This window comes from Ctenocephalides felis, unplaced genomic scaffold (genome assembly GCF_003426905.1).
Source record: "Ctenocephalides felis isolate EL2017-DRISC unplaced genomic scaffold, ASM342690v1 CF-g0.4_SCAFFOLD_01492, whole genome shotgun sequence".
In the NCBI taxonomy this organism is placed as follows: Eukaryota; Metazoa; Arthropoda; class Insecta; order Siphonaptera; family Pulicidae; genus Ctenocephalides; species Ctenocephalides felis.
In genome coordinates, this window is record NW_020537646.1 from 42,960,583 (window position 1) to 42,985,372 (window position 24,790).

Sequence of the window (24,790 nt, forward strand, 5' to 3'; positions counted from 1 at the left end):
TCGACGCATTGGCTGCTAAATATTTAAATAAATATGTTTCAACGTGGAACAAAAAAACCTCAAAATACATTTATTTATAATTACTAATAAATTTTTATTATCTAATATCACATTAATTTGCTTCAATAATTTGCTTTATTATAGTATATTTTTTATATTTAAATATTATATAAATGACTTATATCAAAGCGTATATTGCTTTGCACAGTAAATGTCAAATGCAAAACTTGTTATCTATAGCTGAAATTCCATTATTTATTTAATCTTGAAAGCAGCGGTCGGACATCCACCTTTAGCATTAATTTCATTAATAACATTCTGAATGGTTTTTGCAATTTGTTTCTCAACGACAATTCGGATCACATCTCTGAAAATAGTTGTAGTCACTCTGGACAGGGCATTTACCAGCCAATCAGTCAAAATATTGCCTCTTAAGTGCACTCGAATTTTTCTAAAAGTACAATAAAAATTATATAACATTTCTTCGTAGCTATATGATTAAATATCTTACTTGAGTTGTGGTACTTCAAAATGTTGAAGATATATTGTAAAATCGTGTAGATCAGCAATCACATCTAAGAAAATTTCAGTTCCTCTAATCTTTGCCACTACATTGCCTTTAGGACCAATATTCATAATTTTTGCTAAATATTTGTAATCCAGCTATAAAAATATGAAATTTATCAAATGTTAATGGTTGTTGAAAAGTAAATGAAGTAATTTTTATAGAAATGTTGAAGATATATTGTAAAATCGTGTAGATCAGCAAACACATCTAAGAAAATTTCAGTTTCTCTAATCTTTGCCACTACATTGCCTTCAGGACCAATATTCATAATTTTTGCTAAATATTTGTAATCCAGCTATAAAAATATGAAATCCTCTCATTTTGAAACGGCGAATGATTAAAAGGCTCGAGAGATTCTGATTGCGCGTCCGCGCACTCTTTGAACAATCATAAATCTGCCAATTTTTGTGTGAAAGAAAAATAATAAAAAACAATAATAAGCCAGAAAGATTTCTTTGATTTTTATCTATATGCTTTTATACGTAACTTTTATTCTGTTTGAGATATAATGAAAATAAGTTAGGTTTTTAAAAAAAATCGGAAAAAAACTTGTTTATAAAATCGTGAGTTTTCTGAAAATAGTTTGTACTAAAGTAGTGAATCTGCTAGAATCTATCAAGATGTTTATAATAAAGTGAATTCCAGATGGAATGTGAATTACTTTAATTCTGGTGGAAATGGCGCTCATTACACCATATGATTTAAAAGAAAAAAACATCGTATATGCTTCTTATTTGTATGATAGTTCACTCATTGTACAGGCAAAATGCTTGTAACAGCACTCATTTTATAGCTTATGTTGAGCACTATAGAACCCAATTCTACCAAAATGCATAAAATGTAAACCCTCGCCACTAGATGGCTTTAAATACAACAATTAAATCTTGAACGAAATAAAAAACGACTTTGCTCTTTCAAATCTTGCTTAATATTATTCCAAGAACACTTTATGAAACACCGATTTATTAAGATTTCATTGACATTATTTTGTTCATTACATGATTTTCGTTAAAATGTACATTTTAGGAGATATTTGCAAAAAAACGAAGAAAAACACCAAAAATATATGAATTTGTAGTGGCCAGTAACTTGAAAAGTATTAGTTTTTTTTGAAAAATTATAAAAGACGTTTTTTTTCTTAAAATTAGATCTTCTTCTGATTTCGATTTCCGTTATTTTGAAAAAAATGTATTTACACAATTGAGAAGAGGTGTCCCCCGGGGGGTGGTGGCGAAACCCGAATTGTTTTCACTTTTGAACTTGAGGGTAATATGAACCTAATTCCAAAATTTCATGCAATTCGGAGCATAGTAAAAAAATTCAGACCTTAAAGTTCAGGGTCTAAACGCTCCGTTTACTGCAATAGTATTAAGCCGAATATATTAACAGCTACCGAAAAGGCTAAGTAGCAAGCCTAATCAAAAGAATTATTTTAATCTGTTAATTTTCTTGATATTGCCGAGATTAACATAAAATAAGTTTATATGCATACTTACACTTGGGTTTAAAAACGCAAATGTTAAGAAAGTGGGTGTATTTGGTGAACGTATTTGGTGAAAATACGTTAATATAATTGCACACAAGAATGATATAAGGTTTCAAGCGCTTTAATTTTACGAGCTTGAAACCGGAAAATGAATTTTACCTTCAAAGAATCAAACTTAAGTCCCAAGGATAATCTGAGTAATTTATTGTTATAGTGCAAGGTCGCATTTCCTGCGCGGCTAACAGTCGACAAATCGCTCAATGTGCCATTTGTTAACTCCAATTCTCCATGATACGTGATCAAAGCTGGTTTCTGCAATTCATAGACAATGTTGTTAAACTTGATTACAAAAACATACAAAAACAATTTGTAACATATATTTTATTTTTGGAAGTCTAAAACAAAACATTCATACCATGTATTTTATGCAGTAAACATAATTACGATGGCAAGAATGATCTTTCATTATTTTGTTCAAGATTTAATCGAATCTAAATATATCAATCAAAGCAAATGAAAGCTGTTAATCCGTTTTATCAAAATTGGAGCATCGATAACAAAAAATATTTTTGATTTGAGCTTAAAATGTATTTTTCCATTTATTAATATTTCAAATCAAAGTTTGAAATCATTTATTATATTAAACTAGTAGATAGGTTCTCCAGAGCTGTACTTTTATATGATTATTTGATATATTGCATCAGTAGGATTAAAGTCATAGGCTGAGATTTAAACATATATTGATTAAAAAAAACAGATTCGTATCGATAATAAAAATTAACATTAGACCTTGATTCTGAATAATATGAAGAAGATGAACCAGACGTTTTTTACACATGCTTCATACAAATGATAAAACAATTATCGGGTTTAAATTAGGCGTATCATAAATATTACTTCCTAACTTATTATGAATGTATAAGGAATGATGAATGTATTCAGAAAAAAAAACAACCAATATTTGCCTATTTTCTAAAACTAAAAATGTATAAGGAATATATTTACCGCACTAAATCCTTCTTTAATATCAGGCATTGCCATTGGGTCCAAATTTTTATCAGAAAAGAAAAATCCAATGTCATCCATAATGGTATCTAAGATATCATTTATATTTGCTGCAATAGGTTCACTTCTTGATTCTGATTTGGCTAGCTCACTTTGGAATTATAAAGCAAAAATAAAAAATGATGATTACAAACTTTGCATAGCACAGATAGTAAAATACTGGCTATATATTTCAGAAATGGTTGGCAATATAGGAGTTAAGGGCAGAATTTCTAAGATAATTATTTAATTTAATGCTGCCTAAATAAAAATCATAGTAACAATATTAATTTTAATATTATTACTATAATTCCAGAAAATTATTAATTCAAGTAAATCAAATTATAAAGCAAAAATTAAGAGAATTTTATTTTAAACAATCTTTGATTTATTGGTTATTTGTTTCATAATATGAAACTCGCTTGCCATTTTTCAAAAACTCAATAACTTTTTATCTACTAATTAATTATGTAGTAATATTACATATTATATTATTATTAGTAGTAATACTACTAATTAATTATGTAGTAATTGCCTACTTTTTTCAAGTTTAACTATTTCCGCACAAAATAGTAAATAAACAAACAGAACAAAATAGTGAATAAACAAATTGATATACACCTATATATATTAAAATATGAGATTTTTTAGAAAGAATTATTATTTATGATTTTGAATTTTTAAACCAATAATATTCCTTATTCCTCAAAAATATATTTATATAATTCTTCATGTATCTCATTTTCGTTTCGAGGATATGGAATATTGTTAGGAACTTTGAAACTAAAAATTTTCTAAATTATACATCAACTAAAATCAAATTGTATCGTCACTAAAAATTATATTTGAAAAATGCTGAACTATAGATGTTTATCACCGCTTGAGAGTACTTGAAAGCAATTATCATTTGAGAAGCTACAAGAATTAAGATAATAGAAGGTAATACCATCTTATATACCAGTAATCTTAACTACAGCAATTAAAGAAATTAATAAAACAATAATTGTAATATGATTATCTAAAATTTAAAAAATAAAATAAATTATTAATTGGTATTTCTAGGTACTTATTTTGGTAAACAATTATAAGGTAAAGAATAGTCAATCCGGTACATTTAAGAAAAATATTCTGAAGAAGGGGTAATCCTCGAAAGTTTAGTTTCAAAGTCTCTAAGGAAAGGGATATATTTCCGAAAAGCAGAGTGAAATAATAAAATATATATACCAAATAGTAAATCAATTATAATAATTTAATAATTATGTTAGAATAAACTCACTTTGGAATGAATTTCCATAGATCATTATCAAAAGCTTCCATATAAGAATCACATTTCGTAACCGCTAATGCGGTTAGAAAGCACAATAACACTTTCATATTGCAAATTAAACGAATGAAATTTTCTGCTCAAGTTAAATTTGTCTCAAATCAAAAATCACAGTTCTGATAAATCGTTCGTGTTCCGGCTTTATATAGCACATAGATCCACTTGAAATCACGAAAAATCAATCGACGACAAAGGGGTATTAAGAACCTTCTCACGGTTGGTTGATAACGATTTTCGTAATAATGAATATAAACAAAACATTGATTAGTAGCTCACGACCTTATCTGCATGCATATCTTTAAGATAGGCGAGACTTGACACCGGCCACTTGTCATTTGATACATTTTTTGTCATTTGATACATACTCGTAGATTATTGCACAACGATGATCTGCGAACAACGGATGACAATTCGCATGGGAAACGAATTGTAAACATGTTGAAGTATAATCATTTCAAAATTTCCACTGTTTCCTCTTCAAAATCTATATTTCCATAACGCGCAATCACTTGTAACTGAAAAAATATTAATAAATAATTTTGTGGTCAAAATATCTTCACTGAATCCTATTGGAGGCCATCTCAGCACTCTGATCTGCCTTTGGGCAAAAAATATTCGATTTGCATTTCATGATAAAGCAACATCATGGCTAAATGGAAATGCGGCTACTAATCATAATTCTTTAGCATGAAAATGATTTTATCAAGAGATTCGCTCCGATCGAAGTAAATTATGAACAAAACCATGCAAATCATCGCCAATAATTCGAAAACGCATATGAAACAAATTGTCAACAAGTTGAAGTACGTATAATCATTTCATGTTTATCATTTTATTTTCATCTATTATTTTTCCGTCACTCCAAATCACTTATAACTAAAAAAATAAAATATGTGATTTTTTTATTTATATGAATTGAAATAGTTGAAATATGATTTACAACAGTATTTTTTTTTGGAATAAATCAATATTTATTAATCAGAATTACTGACATTGAGTAGGTACACAACTTTAGATAATTCTTTTTTGTTCTTTTCAAAGTCTTTCGGCTTTTTAATCTTGTATAATATTCTGTACAATTTGATTCTGTATTAACTTTAGTGAAAAGTATCGCTTTTAGTGTAGACACACTTTCAAATCGAATCTTGTCACATGTTTATGCATTTGTGTTGGACTGTTGGGCGATTAGGAATATTGTTTTTCAAGTTTTTTTTTAAACTCATATTCGATTTTTTCGTTTTCGCCAACTTTCTTTTCGGCAAATTAAAGTCTCATATAGAGTAGAGCACCAAAATAGTTTCAAAAGCAAAACATTGTTATTTTCTAACGATACTATTATAATGCAGAAGGCAATTAATCTGCAACCAGAAATCTTTTTAAATTGGGCGACGTCACAATCAAGAAGTAAAAGGCCACATTATCAAATTTGACAGTTATTCGTTTGACATGTGTTATTTATTTTGATATAGCTGGTTTGGTTTTCACAGTAATTGCTAAAGGTCAAATGAGACCTTTGTGCCCCGCATTACTCTGAACCTACTCATCGTATATTTTCAAATATTTGATGGGTTATTGTAATCGCAAAAATACTTAATTTTGAAAAAATCGAAAAAATTTGAGACAAAAAATCCGGGATAAGTAATGCTTATAGAAAAAACAGGAACCCAATGTGGATATGCTCGCCCTTAGGTAAGCGGTTAAGAGCGACGGGACTTGTTTCAGAGGTCCCGGGTTCAATACACACTTCCAGCAGCCTGTTGTTAGGCAGCAGTGACAACGGTTTTCACTTGGAAATATAGATAGCAATTTGTTTCCAAGTGAAAATAGCCCTTGCCCGGCATTGCTGCACCAATAAAAAGTCAGCCCTATTAGAATAATTCTAATAACAAAATTATCAAATATAGATGGATTAACCATTGGGTTACCATCTAAAAAATACGAAGTAAGGAGAAGTTTTAGCCCAACAGCTCATAAAACGTAAGGTTCTGATTGCTGTTCAAAAATTAAAAAAAATGTGGATATTTGGGACTGTCCCGGCCAATTTATGAGGTATGGTCACCTTACTAGTAGAGTTTTCCTGAATCTTATTGAAGGTCATCGCAACTTAATTCTGCTTGTGAGCAAATAATATATGATTTGTTATTTCTAGAATACCATGTTGAAGCAATTACGATGTAGGAAAGTGAAAATTTATAGAAAATACACTATTCTCTATCATAAATAAGACCTTTATTTCATTGATGTTAACACTGCTCACCATCCGTTATGTGAAGCAGATTCTTGCAACATTTTCATAACTAGTCTTCTAATATGATAAATTAATCCTATGTTTTTCAAAATTTATATTCTAAGCCACACTACAAATTCATTTCTATTTAATTTGTTCTGAAATTATATTCTTGGTACACAAGTTTGTTGTTAATAATCTGCATTGATGTTTTTTGAACGTGAAACTATGCAATGCATTACCGTCACTTTTATTAACAACCCTTATATTTTTTATTCGATTCAGATTTGGATCAAAAACTTAATAATTTGGAGTATTCGGTTTATTCTGATAATCAAATAAAACCTGATTCTGAACATAGTCTTTGACTGGATTGATTTGATTTAAATTATCGCACCACTGCTTTATATATACGAATAGAGGAGACTAGGTGCGGTTGTGCCACTTTTTTCGATCAATTATAATTTTATTAATTTACCAGTCAGCTGAGAGAAAAGTAAATTAAATGGCAATTTAAACATTTGCCTACGTGGAAAAATTGAAATTCTGTCTTGAAATTCTGTCTTTAAGTTATAAATTCAAATCATACAAGAAAATAGGCTGTGGCACAACTGTAACATCCGAGCGATTTGGGTTAGTATCAGTAGTGATATGCCTAAAAATATGTTAAAACCATTGTTATAAACACCAAAATGGTTTATAACGACTTATATTATAAACAACAAAATCATTTATAACAATTTATATGGTATTTTCCTTTGCCTTTCTCTTCTGTTTTTTGTCTTAGTTATATTATTTTTTATTATCTGTTCAATCTTTACCCGAAAAGGACAAGAAATACAAGTCACAATCATGCCCCTAAATTTGTCACTTACCATACCCAATGTATAATTTTGAAAACAAATCATCATTATGAGTGAGCTAAACTATCTAAGTAAAAACTAATTGCTGGTAAATAACTACTAATGTTCAACTTACAGCAAAATAACAAAAAAAGTAATCTATCTGCATACAACAGTTGAAGAATTCGAACATGAAAACTTACTTTCGAATCTTTAACAGCAACCCCTACTGCATTAATAATCAAATCTTCAAATAAATACATAAGCAAGTTGTTATTCGGATTAAAAATTCGATAAAATAAAAATGTTATGATAATATACCGGATAATATAACGGATATATTCGTATTTGTTGATGGTAAAGTTATGTATTTGCTGTATGATCAGGCGTTTTACACATAAAACCTAATTACAGATACAGAATGCACATACGTCAAATAACAATTTTATCATAAAGTCCTGCTCTCTGATGTTTTTTTGATATAATATGTAACTTAAAATTAATTACTTTATATTTAATGATTATATTTGAATTGAATTGGCACATTTAGAGTTTCAAGATTTTGATAATATTATTACCCCGCTTTTCATTCAGTAATTTTTAATTACGAAGCAAAATCCGATAATTTATTTTTAAAATATATTATTATGTGACATGTTCAATGAATTGACTAAGATTGAAAAAAATGAGGTAGTCAAATAGATATGTATGGTACTTTTAGTTGCCTATCAGTATCTTCAGATTTTAATATTCAATCTCTCTACTTTTTGCAAAAGTTGCTCTTTATGCAAACCATTTATCAACTATGTACTGTTGATGCGCATCTGAAAATATTTGTACAATGGGAAAATAGGAGGGACAACCCTTGATAAAAATACTTTTTTTTTAAGTGAAATTTATGCTTTATCATAAAATATGAATTAAATTTGGTGGTGAAAAATAATTCGATTACTGAAATGACAATTTTGAAATAGAGATTTGTGGAAGGAAAGTAAAAAATTAAAGCTATATGTATTTTTCAATTCCGCACTAAAAGATCAAAATAAAAAAAATTACATCAAAAGTTAAAAAAAGTGTTTTGTTGGACAACCTTATTAAAAATTAATCGTTTTTTAAAGTAACATTAAAATAAGGTTACTTGATATCAAAACATAAAAACATGTTAAGGGTAGACAATTCTTGATAAAATGAAAGAGTATGTTAAAGTAAAAAGAGTTGTATGTATTTTGTAGATTCCGCATTAAAATTAAAATAAGAAAGTTGACCCCAAAATTTGAAAAAAATATTGAAGTTGGACAACCCTTAATTATATTAAATTATATTTTAAAATAAAATTTAAGCTTTTTCTTCAAGCTCAGAAATCTGAACTATTAAAATTATGACCAAAATATTCAACGATTGAACGCAGGATAAAAAATGATTGATATGCTAAAATGGCTATGAAAAAATAAAGGTTGGTGATCAAAATAGTAAAAAATCTGGGTTGTATGTATTTTGCCGCATTATAAAAAAAATAAAAACAAAAAGTTTTGTCCAGAACTTACAAAAAAAATTAAGAGTGAACAACCCTTATCACTTAGGGATATGAAACATAGATAGTTACCGATTCTCAGACCTACTGCATACGCATATAAAATTTGGTAAGAATCGGTAAAACCGTTTCGGAGGAGTACGGGAACAAACTTTGTGACACAAGAATTTTATATATAAGATATTGTTTCATTATAACAACTGTTATCGCTTAAACAATTACACCTTTTATGAGCGTACATATCAGATGAACATTAAATTCGATTTCTATTGACAATTTGAAGAATTGTTCTATTAATCACAGATCTAGCCGTTCACTAACGCACTAAAAAGAACTACAAAAAACTGATATTTAGTAGTCAAAAATATCATTGAATTATTCACATCAAATTACCAAATATCGTTTTAGTAGAGATTCTAACAATATAATAATTTTCGTAATGTGAAAATATCGAATAACTTACGTGTAATATCTAAATAATATTGCTAACTTTTTTAAATTTAAAAATTGCTCTCAATATTTTCAAGAATTTTTTTTAATAAAACATACCTATTTCCAAAAGTTCACTAATTCGAGAGAGAATAAAGAAATTTCAATGTATACTTTATATATATATATATATATATATATTTTATTTTTTTTTGCTTGTTTCAAATTGTATTTGTATTTGTAACTATATCACTTTAATCTAATATTTATTTAATTTTTATATAATATTTGTTTATAGAATAAAAAGTTTCAGCTATTTTTCTAACACGTATTTATTTATTTATTTATTTAATTATATCTTATTTTCTTTTCTTTTTTATTGTTACTACATTTGTAATTCACTACTTTTATTATGTATTTAGAATATTAGTTAATCTTCAAAGTAACCTAGATTAAAAACATCAACACAAAAGGGATACCAATGGGTGAACTCTATTTTGGTCATAACATTACGTATTGTCATTCATAATTACTAAAGCTTTTGTTTTTTAAATCATAAATGCAGATTGTAATTGAATCTTGTAAAAAAAAAACTAGTTGGTATTGGCATTTTGCCTTGGAGCAAGTTACATGAACTTTCCGATATGTGTAAATAATCGACTTAATCAATAAAAAATAAATTAATTCATGAGTGATTAAAAGTATTCCGAGTGGATTTATTACACACAATTGAAAACAAACGAACACGTCAAATTTTCAAAAATCAATTCTATATTATTTTATAATTTATTATATTTTTTCATAATTAAACCAGTTTCCGTAGGACTTTAATGATTTAGTATGTACATTAAAACCAAGTACTCTATCGTTATACCAAGTAAATCGTCTAATTTTAATTTTAACAAACGTTAAAAAACCTACTCATTTTCTCAAACTTTGATGAATTTTTAAAATTTAACTACTTGTCGCAAGGCCGTAATATTTCAGTATATTTTATAAGATCATGATATATATCGCCAAAAAAGTTGCATAATAATCTGCTTAAATTAATTTTTTTCACCTAAATCTAATCAGTATCATTCCCAGCTAATATTTTTCGAACAGTTTTTGTTTTTTTTTTTTTAAATCGATTCGATACTATGAGCTTAAATGTGGACAAAAAGTTTAACACTTTTTTCAAATTACAAAGAAACGACTCGGCAGATCGTCGCACAAAACTGACAATATAATAGCCCTCATTGAGATACATCAAATAGCTGAACTCAATTCAGGCGTTTGTGAGAAAACGTCGATCAAAGTTCTAATTTTTAAAAATGCCAAAAAACGATACAAATTTTTGCAAATTTCTAAAGACACATTTTGACAAATTTTTAAAGTTAAACGAATTGCCGTAGAGCTGTAATATTTTAGTATGATCTATAGGACTATGGTATCTACAGTCAAAAAAAAAATCATAAAAATCGTCGAATTTTTTTTTTAGCACTTTATTACAAGAAATCCCGGCCGATCTTTACCAAAAACTAATCAGGTTGATTCCCAACCAATATCTATCGAACATTTTTTGAATTTTCAAAATCGATTCAGAATTGCGGGTTAAAACGTGGACGAAAAATCTTTCACTTTTCTGCTATTTACAAAAAACGTCTCGGCCGATCGTCACGCAAAACTGAGAAACGCTAGTCGTCATCGAGATACACCGAATGGCTTTTAAATTATTGGTTCATTAAACGGTTCAGCCGTTTTTGAGAAAACGTAGATTTACGGCAAAAAATCTGTTCGCATAAATGCATATACTTTTTCCATTTTTGGTCTCATTCGATTCAGAATGGCTTGAAACGTGGAGAAAACATAAAATTAGCGAACCGAATTTTTTGATGAAAACATAAACTTCTCCTTCCGGAAGTTAACTAGTGGTGCATGGCACCGTGCCTTAAGGCAAATTGCTGGTTCTTCTCATACCAGAATGAAATATTCGAGAAAAATATCAATGAAACGTAAAAAAATATGCAAAAATTTTTGTTTTCGATTTTTTACGATTACTATAACTTGCCCCACGGGAAGTTAACAATACATTCGTTTATTTTTCAATACCATTTATAAATATTGTATTTGACTTTTATATGGAAATGGATCTTAAAGTGGTGTATTGTAATCAGCACCGTGGACCCCCATATCCGTTTCGAGAACCCCGATTTTTTTTACTGACATGGACTCATGAATGTTGCTATGGACCCCTGAGGGGGCCACTTTCTGAATCACTGGTCTAACTAAACAACATTCGAAAATATTATGAGTCTACAAGAGCAATTCAATTAAAAAAATCATAAAATTTTCGAATAATGTAAAAAATACATTGTGTATATATTAGATGCGTATTCATTTTTCATTTAATAATGTATCATATAGAAACTATTTTAAGGCGTTGGGTTTGTAAATTTCTATAAGTTTTTTCAATTTGCAATAGTTTCTAACATTATAAATCTATACATTAACTGTGCATACTTATACAAGCCACCCCCACTACTACAAATACTTATTAATATTGTATTCTTATTGATGGATTGACACATATCGGGAAATTTATGCCACTTGCACCTAGATTGAAGTTCATTTTATCTGAATATAAAAAAATAGTACATAAAATTGCAATAAAATATACAAATACGCTTGAAATATATCGACAGAATACTTTTCTTTGTAGTTTTCTTTATAATAACACGCGGAATAAATCGTTTTGCAGGAAATAATTATTGAGTTGTAAATCATTTTACAACAGGAAATTATAGTTTTACAATTGTTCTAACTATTTGTGTGGCTATAAAGTTCTTTTTGAACAAAATTATTGTAAATATTATTACGTAAATAAATATATTAACATACTAACAAATAGAACGCAATCATTTCTGTAAATCATTTCAGCATTTATTACCACATGAATGGCATCTATTGTTAAAATAAATAAAAAAATATGTATTAATAGCATGAAATAATATTAACTAATATTACGTATTAATTAGTATAATTAGTATTTTGCTGTTACGCGCAAAAATAAATCAAATCATTAACGAGTATAACAAGTATTTATCTTCTTGTAGAAAAATTTAATCTGATATCATTTAATGAAATTTAGCCATGAATTTGTAAACATATTTTGATCAAAATCAAATTTATCGAAACTGGAAGAATGGTTATAACGAAAGATAAATATCATCTAATTATTTTCAGAGTGCAATATCTGCGTTGCAAAAATAAAATACTTGACATGTGTGAATTCGTTACAAAAAGAGTGATCGATATCCTCGACCATATATATCCATCGACATATATATATATATATATATATATATATATATATATATATATTATAAGTTAGATACAGAGAGAGGTTAAACATAATAAATTTAGGTACCAAATCCATCGCCATGTAAACACGAGTTGTACTTAATGTTTTCTTGTGCGCAAGAAAAAGGTCTCTCAATTAATTCATGATTTTACGTCGTTATTAAAAGATTTAATCATTTTACAAGGCTTTTTGAAAATAACATAAAAAAATCACTGTTTACCGCGTACAACTGTTTTCATTTTGTACAAACTGTTCCTTTATTCTTCAAACATTAATTTTTTATATGGATTAGCAGGAACAGAACAAAAACATAAACTTCTCCTTCGGAAAGTTAATAACTGAATTTACGAAATGATAGTGTCTGTTTATACAATTCACTTTATACATGATATTGATGAAAATGTGATCCTAAATATAAGGCAGAACCTCTACCATTGCAATCATTTTTGTATTTATTACATCAATCAGAACACTCAAAACTACTTGTTCTATGAGCAGTCTGTTTGGAGACTTAAAGACTTGCTTTAAAAACTTACAAGTTCTCCAGAAGGCAATCCAGCTTTTGTATAGTTATGTACATATGCTGCAGCAATCCCTTGAAAAGGCTATTTTTTTTTGAAATCTTATTTGAGGTCTATTATATCAGATGAAAATCTGGTATCATACTGCTTGATAGCATGATCCCGATCTTGCTGAGGTTGGGATAAAACCCGAAACTAACTCACATTTTATACTACTCTACGGTGATGCTATTGCAATGAATACTAATAAAATAATAAACGCAAACCAAATTTTTTTTTGTATGGTATCAGGATATGGTCTAACAATTAATAAATCTCTAAGTAAAATATTTAATGAAGTTTGTTTTATTATTGGCTATGTAGACTAGTACATATTCCATCTTACAAATATTTTTAATTTTTTATCATTTCTTATTCTTTAAGAACAATTTTTTAATTCTATATCCATTTATTCAAGTCTATCAAATATCTATCAATTAATTTTTATATGCAGATACTTGATCGGAATTCGAACCGAGTACCCCTCTCCTGCGCCACAACTCGCTGCATTCAACGAGTTGTAAATGAGTATCAATCTAATTCTGTAGTAATTATTTCCAGCATTAAAATACTTTACATTGGCAATGTGTCCAATAACAATGATAATTGATTTATCATGGTGCTAAAAATGATACATAGATTTTATCTTCGCAAGATGAATTTCATTGATTATCGTTCAACATATTTCAACAATAGGAAGAACGATTTATAATTATAATTTGGGTTTTTCCCATGTCCTAGTGGTTAGACCCATGGACTTCGAATCTATGAGGTTCCAGGTTCGGTACTCGCTTCGAGTAGCCGTGAAAACTTAGGAAAAAACTTTCATACATTGACACTTTTATGAAGAACGCGTTCTAAACATCATTCAGCTGAATGATCCTACCATAAGATATGGATGAATAATATAAATTTTCTTTTCTATCGAAACCATATTCAAATGATTTCTTTCACTATAGGTTTATTGTCGTGATCTTACAATCAACCACACTAGTTACTATCTGATAATGATAATGAAAAATATCTATTCATAAATAAAAATTTATCAATAAAAAAATGATTTGATACTTCTCCTAAACGGTTATTCGGATTTTAATAAATTTTTTTAGAGTTTGTCAACGGTAATTTTTAAGATTTAATGAACGATAAAACTATAGTAATATTGTAGAAATAAATGGCAAAAATTACAAAAAAAACACTTTTAATTATTTGACATTGAAAACATTTGAATTGCCATCTGCTAGATGACTATTCACTTAAAATTCGAATTTAGCTTAAATTATGAACCTAGATAATATTAGAATATAATATATAAGAAAAATGTAATGTCTGCATTATTATTGCCGAAGAGCAGCTAGAGATACAGTCAACAGTGTGTGTTTTTCAGATGATATTATATAATTCAGTTTAATAAATAACGCAACCATTCCAAAATTGCATATACATTATTTTTTTTAAATTTGTGCATGTTACATTTTGGTTTACTTTACTAAGTTATTTAACAATACAGAAAAATATTTTTCCTTATTCAAACAATGATTTAGGATTTTGTTTCATATGTCAAAAATTCATTTGTTTGGCATTGGATATGGACTATTTAGCAAGTTGATCTTACAATAAATTAGATTGAAGAGTGTTAATATGAACTAGATTTTACAAATTAAGTCACCTGAGATTTGAACATAAACAACAATGTTTATAAAATTATTAGTAAAAAAATGTACTTTAAAAATTATAATTGTCAAAAAGCAATCGTACAAAATTCTGAAAATTATATACTAAATTATTGAACCAATTGTGTTGTGTGGTAAAATCAAGTGTGATATTGTTCTTTTGCCGCAGATACTACTTTTTTTTTTAAATTTCTTATACTGCTTATAATAAGACCATAAATGAATCACAAAGACAGGACATCAAATAGAGTATTAAAAAGCATAGGATAGGATATTTTAAAAATTGGAACTCTTGAATTGTAGACGTGGTACAGACGTGGGACAACGTCTGTCGGGTCATCTAGTATATATATGTGTGTGTATATATGTGTGTGTGTATATAGATGATGCTCAGAAGTTTTACTTCTGTGGTTTTGTCTAAAGCGCAATGTCTTTTTATCTTTGTTTGACGTCGATCAGGGCCGAATTGTGTTGACGTGAAATTCTAAAGCAATACAAAATATATACTACTTCGAATGAAACTAGCATTTTATAATCTTGAGAGCGTACTTTACTTTATTATTATATAAATATTTATCCCACTGAGTCTTTTAAAAATTACAACTTTAGGCATTATCTATAAGCTTGACATTATACTTGATACATACATAAATGAACACAAATAATAAATAGTATAGAAATACGTATATTAAATATTAGCCTCTCGTAAATCAATATGAATTCATGCAAATAATAAGCAATTTAAATGTCGCAAAAATTCGCATAATTTATATATATATATATATATATATATATATATATATATATATAAATCTTATCTACATCACTATAAATGTATTAATAGTTTCAAACAAATTTATCATCACACTATTTATTAGCATCCCGTGGGGTAAGTTATAGTGATTTTTAGAATAGTAAACCAAATCAAAAATGTTAATTTTTGCATATTATTACCTTTCTAAAGTTTGTGAGCATTTTGGCATACCTTAGAAAAATGGATGTGTATGTGTGTGTGTGTAGTATGTATGTATGCATATTCGGATACAGTTTTTCGTCCACGATTTCGAGAGTACAAGTCAACCGATTTAAAAAACATTCGATTTGTGTTAACGGAGAGACGTGATGATTAGTTTTGGCAAAGGTAGGTGAAGCCGTTTCGAAGTCACGGAGAAAAGAGTTCCAAAAGTGGTAATGCAGCTTTTTAAAAAATGGAGAACCCGATTTGATGATTCAAATAACATGTCATTTTTTGACAGACTAAAGTATTCATTAAATTTTTGGGAAAGCAGGTTTTAAATTTGATAAAAAATGTTTAAAAAAATGAGCTATTTGTCGGTCAAAAATCATCATTAGACATACGCACAACAAATTATCAGATATTTTATAGAAATTTTAACATTAAGTACAACTCGTGTTTACATGTCGATTGATTCGGTACCTAAATTTATTATGTTTAACCGTTGACAGCGATGCGGCGTTTACGCGCTTCGATATTTTATCACTAAAACAGCTACGCAACGCGATCAAATCAAAAAAATTCTTAATTTTCAAGATTTTCAAACTTATAATTCCCAAAACACGGTACGGGAAGTTCCACCAATTTGCTTTGATGCAAGATGCCGTGCACTACTAGTTCATTTTTATTGATAATTATTTTTTATAAAATTTTGTAGATTAATTTATTGACTTGATAATTAATATCTATAGCATATGCTGTATGTTACATATAAATATACATATATGTACATAAATTGTTACATGTACATGTATTACTATAATACAAATTATAATTTAACTAGTGGAGTGTGTGGCATCGTGCCTTAAGGCAAATTGCTGGAATTTCCCGTACCGTAACGAAATGTTCGAGGAATACTGAATGTTTTCAAATAGATTATTATTAATATTGTAACATTGTCTAATATTTATAAGAATTATATAAACTGAATTTCAAAGTTAAAATTATTTGTTTAAGTTATATTAGAACTTTAGTCAGAATAAAAATAAAATCTGAATTAGTTTCGATATACAAAAAAAAACTAAAAAAAAAAATTAAAATATACAATTTTTTTTCCAAACTCAATTATTTTGTTGAGACAAGCAGAAAGTTCTTTGAATCATTTAAATCGGACGCTTAGTTTTCTCAAAAACTGCCATTTTTTACATATTTAGCTCCGTATCTTCGAAATGGCTGGGCCTGCTTTTGCCAAAAACTAATAAATACTTCTCCCAATCATTACTAATTGAATGTTTTTTTAGATAAATCAAATCGGATACTCCGTTCTCTCAAAAAGTCGATTTCTATTTTTTGCACAGCCAAAACGGCTGGACCTGCCTTCGCCAAAAACTAATCAGCTCTTTTTCCTATCAATAGGAATCGAATGTTTTTTGAAACACTGAAATCGGTTGATCCGTGCGCCCGAAAACGTGACTGGAAATTTGTATCCATACATACATACACATACACACACACATCCATTTTTTCTGAGGTATGCCAAAACGTTCAGAAACCTTCGAAACGCCGAGAAATGTAAAAATTTTCAATTTCGATTTTCGCCCCATTGCAATAACTTACCCTACGGAAAGTTAAAAAATATTATTTTACAAATTAAATATTTAATAAATCGTACGAATGCCTTCTTTACAAATAAAACAAACGCATATGAATTTTTCGATATATATGCATGTATATATTACCTTTGCAATCGCGAAAAACAGTTTGCACAAACGCTACCCATAAATTTTCTGGGCCTCCGCGGCCATTGCACCCGTCCGATGATGCAAAATCCGGTTCTGTCGCTGAAACACTTTCACCGCGATCGCTTTCATGCGAAACAGCATTGCGTGTTTCGTGTCGACAGCAAGAGTAACAAAATTACAAAAACATATGTACATAACGTATTAATATTTAAAATGGGACTCCTCACGATAATAAATAAACAACGATATAAAAATAATTAGACATCAAAGTGTTCACAGGTGCGAGTCAACTGTCAAGGTCTCATTGTTAGTAAAACCTGAATAAGGCAAAAGGTGATCTAAGCCGTTACCGTTAGTACGCTTACGGCTGCAGTCGATGTCGAAGCATCACAACATTCGAGCGCGTTGTCCACGTTGGGTATCGGCGGCGTTCGCATTTCGCATTGTGTCTCATGGCTTCGACGATAACAATTCACAATGTGACTACGGTGAAATAAACTGTGCTCCTTACTATTATATGTGACTATTATTATCATTTTAACAGTTTTTGACTAAAATTCAGATCATGACAGTATCAATTAAATTCATCAACGCCGCCGTTAATGTCTATAAAATAGATACATAAATTCAAAATTAATAGAAAGTGGCAGTGAATAACACTCTAACCTCTTAAATAAATATAATTATTTTGTTGTGCGACTATAATGTGTAGTGTCTGAATTGTCATGTGATAATAAAATGCTGTAAACACTGTGACAATCAGTTTTAATCACTTGTGTCGATACCATCTAACAGTGTTGGTTAGCAACGGCCGCTTCAAGAAGCGTAATAACGGCTATTAAGAAGGTTTATTTTTCAATGTGTGATAACGACCGCTGTTTGATAAATGATTAACGGTCGTTAACTGATAAGCCCCGTATATAAACGATCGTTGAGGTAATTTACGAGTCGTTATTACAACTACAATCCGTTAGTGAATTCTATTCATATATTTTCTTAATTTTAAATCATGGAAGAATATTTGAATAATTTGACTGAGACCTTATTGCGGCACGACGATCATGAACATGATCATGACCATGACCATGACCACGAAGATGACGGTGATGTGATGCTGGCTAAAGGGGTCGCTATGATAAGCCTTTTTACTTTATCTATGATCTGTGGTATAATACCTATGAAACTTAATAGCTGCTTAAAGTCTAAACAAAATGATAGCAAAGGCAAAAGATGCTCCAAGCAGCATCATGAAGACAGTTTAGAGCGAAGCGCGCCAGATGTAGAACAAAGAAAAATACAGGAGCCGACTACATTCAAGAAACCACGGATTGTTCAACTACTATTAAATTTTGGAGGTGGCGTCTTGATGGCAACAACATTTCTTCATTTACTACCAGAGGTTAAAGAAAATGTTGAAGCTCTTTCTGAAAATGGGCACATTCCGGAATTACCATTCCAATTGGCTGAATTACTTATGTGTTTTGGCTTTTTTATAATGTTTTTGATTGATGAATCAGTGCACGTGTATATACACCGTCGCGAACGTATAAATGCCGCTATGCATCGAGCAGGTGAAGATGAGAAACTTGAAGATATATTTAATCGCAATTTAAGCTTTCGTAAACGCGGAAAAGATAACTCATTCTGTCAACAGAGTACATGCACAAACATTGATCAAAATCTCAATGACAATTGCGGCGAGATTTGCGTTATTTCTGGTAAAAATGACGTAAAGGCACCGCCTAAGCATATTGACAAAGAGGATGCTTTGGTTAAGAATGTAAGAGGATTACTTATTGTTTTAGCATTAAGCGTTCACGAGCTATTTGAAGGATTGGCCGTTGGCTTATCAAGTTCTACTTCTAACGTATATTACTTATTTGGAGCAGTCAGCGCACATAAATTAGTAATCGCCTTTTGCATAGGAATCGAACTTGTGAGTTCGAATTTAAAAACTAAACTAGTAATAGCTTACATTTTCACCTTCGCCGTAGTAAGTCCTCTAGGCATAGGATTGGGGCTGGTGGTAAGCAGCAGCGCAGCGCAAGGATTGCCCACGACCATATTACAAGGTATGGCTTGCGGTACACTGTTATATGTAGTTTTCTTCGAAATTCTTCTACCAAGCGTGCAAGGAAAACATGAACATTCACATTTGGGGATGCTACTCATAACCATCATCAAACGCCTGCTTATGATTATTATACATCACCCCCACCAAATTATTCTAGTAGTGACAACCTAGATTCTGCAGAATCATCACAATCTCACGAAACTTCAGAGGGAAATAATGAGATATTACCGGAGGTATGAGGAAAATATCACAAATCAAGGCGATAAGAAAGAAGAGATGAAGGAAGAGTTTTTGCATCAGCTCGAGTTCATACAGAAAATGAACACAAACATCATGATCACGATATGAGCGCATGGAGCGATTTCAGCGGATTACTGCAGTATATTGCAGTTTTGATTGGATTTTTGATCATGTTTGGATTGCAATTCGCAACTGGCCATCAACATTCACATGGGGACGGTGGACATGAACACAGTCATACGCACAACGGACATGAACATGAGCACTGATTGGCGAAGAAGGAAAACTAGGAAGGTTGAGACTTAATCAGCTGTGTGATGAGGCCGGAGGACGGTATTTAAGATGACATCAGTATTTTATTTATTATTAATGATATTACTATATGCTATTTGTAGTAGGTATATGCCATTTTGTATTTTAATTTTATGATAGAATTGATTTTTATTCCATAATTAATGATTGTTTATTTAGAACAACATGTATTATAGATGCTTCTATGTTAAGAATTTGTATAAATGTTATATCGTAATTTTTTTAAAAAAATATATTTATTTAGAAATAAATAAATTTAATTTCAATTGTCTGCAATGTACAAAAGAAAAAATGAAAACTTAATAAAATATTTTAAATAAAATTTTGAATAAAATTTGTTTTTTACTTAATTTTTGTTTACTTAATTTTTTGTTTCTTAAAGTTTTAACTTTAAACATTAAAAACAGTAATTACTTCACTATATTATGCTAAAAATATATGTATTAATATCATATTAAAAAAAATTATTGAATTAATATTACGAACATATAAATTATTAACTGAACCGATCATTAATTGGAAATAGAAGAGTAATTGGGAATAGAAGAGTCTTTGAAGAATACAGATTTCTTTCTTCTCTTGAGTTAAAATTATTTAAAAAAGTAAATTGATTTCATACAATAAATTTATTTAATAAAATAGAAGTGAATATAATATTAAAAACTGCGGAGTTTGAAATAACGTTATCGATTTTTCTGCTCGAATATGCACAATAAATATATAAATAGTTTGAAGGTTAAAAGAAGTAGGATCAAGATATAATATGAAATATAATGACTGTGAAATTCACGTATTACAATGTAATATGATAACATTAAAATAACTATGAAGATAATCTTTGGCCAGATTAACTGCTTAAGTATTTATGGCATAAAAACTTATAGATCAATTACCTAATATAGATAAACTTAATAAACCTTACCCCAAGGAGACGTTACAAATTCATTATTTTTTTATCATATCATTAGATAAATAATCATAAAAATTAATTAAAATTGTTTAAAAAAATAACATTACATTTCTATATTTACGGTAACAAAAATGAATAAAAGCATTCAAACTCGTGACATTATTTTCTAAAGCACTATTTATAGAGTTCCAAAATCATAGCAGCAGCTTATAAAAAGTAATTTTTTTGTTAGCAATTAAATATTGTTAAACTACTTGACATCAGGCCGTATGAGAAATCGTATCTGGACCTTCTGATTCAAAACCCATCGATCTAACCACATCTAGTCATCAAAACTTAATTAAAACCACATAAAATATTAATAACTGTGTGAAATATTAATTGATTTATCATAGGTATAGGTAGGTATGTAAAATCATTGTTATTAAGATTTTTAGAAGTTTGAAATTTGTGGAACATTCATCATAAGAATCGTTTATATCTACTTTTATTGCAATATATTGCCAAATTACTTTCATTTTTTGCTTATAATACTGAATAATAAAGGTAAGTATAACTTATGTAATAAAATTAGAAACTTTTACAATTCGAAATTTTCCTAGTTTTCAATTTGCAAAGTGAAACTTTGAAAGCTTGTATCATTAATTTTGAAATATGAGTCTATGAAACGTGAAAATAGACCCAAAATCGGAACACTAATACTTCATTTGACACTTTACATTACTGTAATAATGATAAATAGTAAAACAAACATTTAATTTTTAAACAAACATTAGAAAAACCATTAATTCGCACAATTTTGCAAACATATAACTAAACTTTAATTATTTTCATACATTTCTCGAATTATTCAAGCAATTATTAAAATTATATAATGATAATAATTATAAGAAAAATATTCCTTGTTCAATAATCTTGAATTCAATTTTATAAAGAATTCTAACATTTAGAATGCACTCGTACATTTTCAAACACAATCTGAAACAAACAATTATACAAAGTTGAATGATTTGTTTACTTTTTTCAATTATCTCGTATTAAGTGATGTGTTTACAGTTTCAGATGAAGAATTTATTTTGTTTGCACATTTAGAGATTTAATCCAAGAATGTGGCTTTTGTTATTTTCCAATTAGCTCAAGAATTTTATACCTATCCCAAGAAGTTATGCGCATAATCAAAATAATCTTATTTTGATGTGAATAGTGGAAGCACAAACATTTTATAAAAAGTAATTTGCGTATAAATTTTTGTTATAACGACGGTTAGTCGTTAACTGAAAGTATACAGTAATTATAAACAACATCCTCGTGAAACAACCAAGTTTAACAAAAATAAAACCACTAACAAAATTTGTTTCAAAATTGGAAATATTTTTTTATATATCTCTACATTTTGAACATTTTTGGCATACCCTAAAAAAATTATGTTTGGGTGCGTGTGTATGAGTATGTACATGTGCGTGTGTGTGTGGGCGGATGCAATTTTTCGTCGTCGATTTCGAGATCAACCGATTTGGATGATTCGACTAGTGGTGCCTCAAGGCAAATTGCTGGACTTCTCATTCCGAAAATTAACATTTTTAAATTTTTTTTTGTAATATCGGAAAAAAAAAACATTTCTAAGAGTTTAAATTTCTAATACATTTTATTCTTGAAATTGTCTTTCATATTTTTTAAGTATTTTTCAAAACAATTGCGCTGCGTAGCTGTTTTAGAGACGAAATATAGAAGCGCGTAAGCGTCCCATCGCAATGTACTGATAAATATTGGAACGAAACCCACAGAAATGTAAGCAAAGTTGATATTTATTAAATCTCTATAAAATATTCTATAATTTTATGTGATTGATCATTTTTTGACCGTCAATTTTTTTACTTTTCATTATTGGATCTTTGAAACCGCTTGACCTTCCATTTCAAAAATTTAATCAGTTTTTCATTTTGTCGATACGAATAAAATACTTTTTGAATTACGCAAACTGAACGCTCCGTTGTTTCAAAAACTGAATTTTTATTTTAGGAACTTTTTGCCCCGTACCTTTGAAATGGCTGGAACTGCCTTTGCCGAAAACAAATTAGCACGTCTTCTCATCAATAGGAGAGTTTAGCGGTCAAAAATGAATATCAGACAAATTATCATATATTTTGTAGATATTTTAATGATACAGATAAGTACAAATTTTGTTTATATTTTTATGGGTTCTGTGCCAAGGTTTCTAATTTTCCCAAAAGTTTTCTCAGTAAGTTACTGCATATATATATAATTTAAACATCGCAACTTATGGTTTATTTATACGTATGACGAGTATACACGTCAATCACAAACACTTCTCCATAACGAGTATATTTGTCAATCACAGTTAACTGGTTAATATTGGAAAAAATCATACATGCAAATGATTTTTATTTATGTAAGATATTACAATATTTAAGTGAACTTGAAGTATCAGAATTGAGTCATCATCTCAATGAACTTGCAAAATATCTGACAATATAAACTGGTCAATAAAACATTTAAATATTGTAAATGAAATCACAATATTCCTTGAACCTGAATAGAAAAATAGAATAGAAAAGTGGAGAGAGAAAAAATATAGCTCATAGAGAACAATATAGATTCCATATACACCATAAATAATTTTTATAAGTAATAAGTTTTTATTAGTAAAAATATTAATACATGAAGGTTAAATAATCAGTAGAGAGTAAAAAAAATCATTTCCAAAAGAATCAGTAAAACCTGACCATTGGACTTGGAGGTGGTCTGTTGTTGATTTCGTTCAATACTCCTTCCAGAATATTTTCAACAGTTGCGGAAACAACACCTGTGATCAATCCCTTGAAGATGCCTGTAACGACACCGACGACGGGATTTACAAGCCAATCAGTCAAGGGATTTCCTTTGAAGCTGACGTTGATTTTTCTGAAAAAGAAAATATATAATAACATTATTACTAAATTAAATTTGGAGTTTGATGAATTGAAATAATTTAAAACGACTGATAATACTTAGGATATTAGGTTTCAATTAGAGTAGAGTAATTAACAATGTGATAATTTGTTCCTAACGAATGAAAAATATATTAGATAATTTTATCAGTATTAGTAAATAGATATTTAGTTATTGTATGTCGTATTTAGATTATTACAAACTATACATATATTCAAAGGATTCAAAAATTACAAGCAGAAACTAATATAAAATTTATGTTGTGTACATACATTGTATCAAAGTGGTACAAATATATTAGAAATATAAACTATCCTAATTACTAAATATAAAGTAAACATATGTATGTTATGTATATATATATATATATATATATATATATAGATATATATAATATATATATATTGTATGATTCTGAATTCTAATACCAATGATTATTAAAATTTTCCAATTTAACACTAAGATCAACTAATTGTAAGTACTAATTACTATTTTATTTTTTTCTTTTCACTCCAATTCAATTGTGTTTTAGTTTTTAATTTTATTTTTAGTTTCCACTGAATGAAGGCTAGGATTATAGC

General features: G+C 28.7%; 2 protein-coding genes across 3 annotated transcripts; one reads left to right on the forward strand and one right to left on the reverse strand.

The window, feature by feature from the left end:
* Window positions 1–119: 119 nt before the first annotated feature.
* Window positions 120–17,777, reverse strand: LOC113370586. Of its 2 annotated transcripts, none has more exons than XM_026611274.1 (5): window positions 17,722–17,777; window positions 3,060–3,210; window positions 2,214–2,366; window positions 512–663; window positions 120–451 (listed from the first exon to the last, which is right to left on the reverse strand). In XM_026611274.1, exons 1-5 carry the CDS (start codon window positions 17,760–17,762, stop codon window positions 256–258), a joined length of 693 nt encoding a protein of 230 aa, XP_026467059.1. In that variant the 5' UTR covers window positions 17,763–17,777; the 3' UTR covers window positions 120–255. The 2 variants fall into 2 exon arrangements, with proteins under 2 accessions (XP_026467059.1, XP_026467058.1); XM_026611273.1 differs by lacking the exon at window positions 17,722–17,777 and adding an exon at window positions 4,375–4,523.
* A 327-nt stretch (window positions 17,778–18,104) lies between these two features.
* LOC113370063 (zinc transporter ZIP3-like) lies at window positions 18,105–20,379 on the forward strand. Its single transcript, XM_026610723.1, has 2 exons — window positions 18,105–19,859; window positions 20,165–20,379. The coding sequence occupies exons 1-2, from the start codon at window positions 18,734–18,736 to the stop codon at window positions 20,305–20,307; spliced, it is 1,269 nt and encodes a 422-aa protein (XP_026466508.1). The 5' UTR covers window positions 18,105–18,733; the 3' UTR covers window positions 20,308–20,379.
* Window positions 20,380–24,790: the final 4,411 nt, after the last annotated feature.

Coding starts and splice junctions, on each gene's coding strand:
- LOC113370586 (XM_026611273.1), bottom strand. CDS start 4,472: ATGAAAGTGTTATTGTGCTTTCTAACCGCATTAGCGGTTACGAAATGT. Junction 2,367..3,059: donor TTAAAGAAGGATTTAGTGCG/GTAAATATATTC, acceptor TATGAATTGCAG/AAACCAGCTTTGATCACGTA. Junction 452..511: donor TTTGAAGTACCACAACTCAA/GTAAGATATTTA, acceptor TTGTACTTTTAG/AAAAATTCGAGTGCACTTAA.
- LOC113370063 (XM_026610723.1), top strand. CDS start 18,734: ATGGAAGAATATTTGAATAATTTGACTGAGACCTTATTGCGGCACGAC. Junction 19,860..20,164: donor TCTTCTACCAAGCGTGCAAG/GAAAACATGAAC, acceptor GGAGCGATTTCA/GCGGATTACTGCAGTATATT.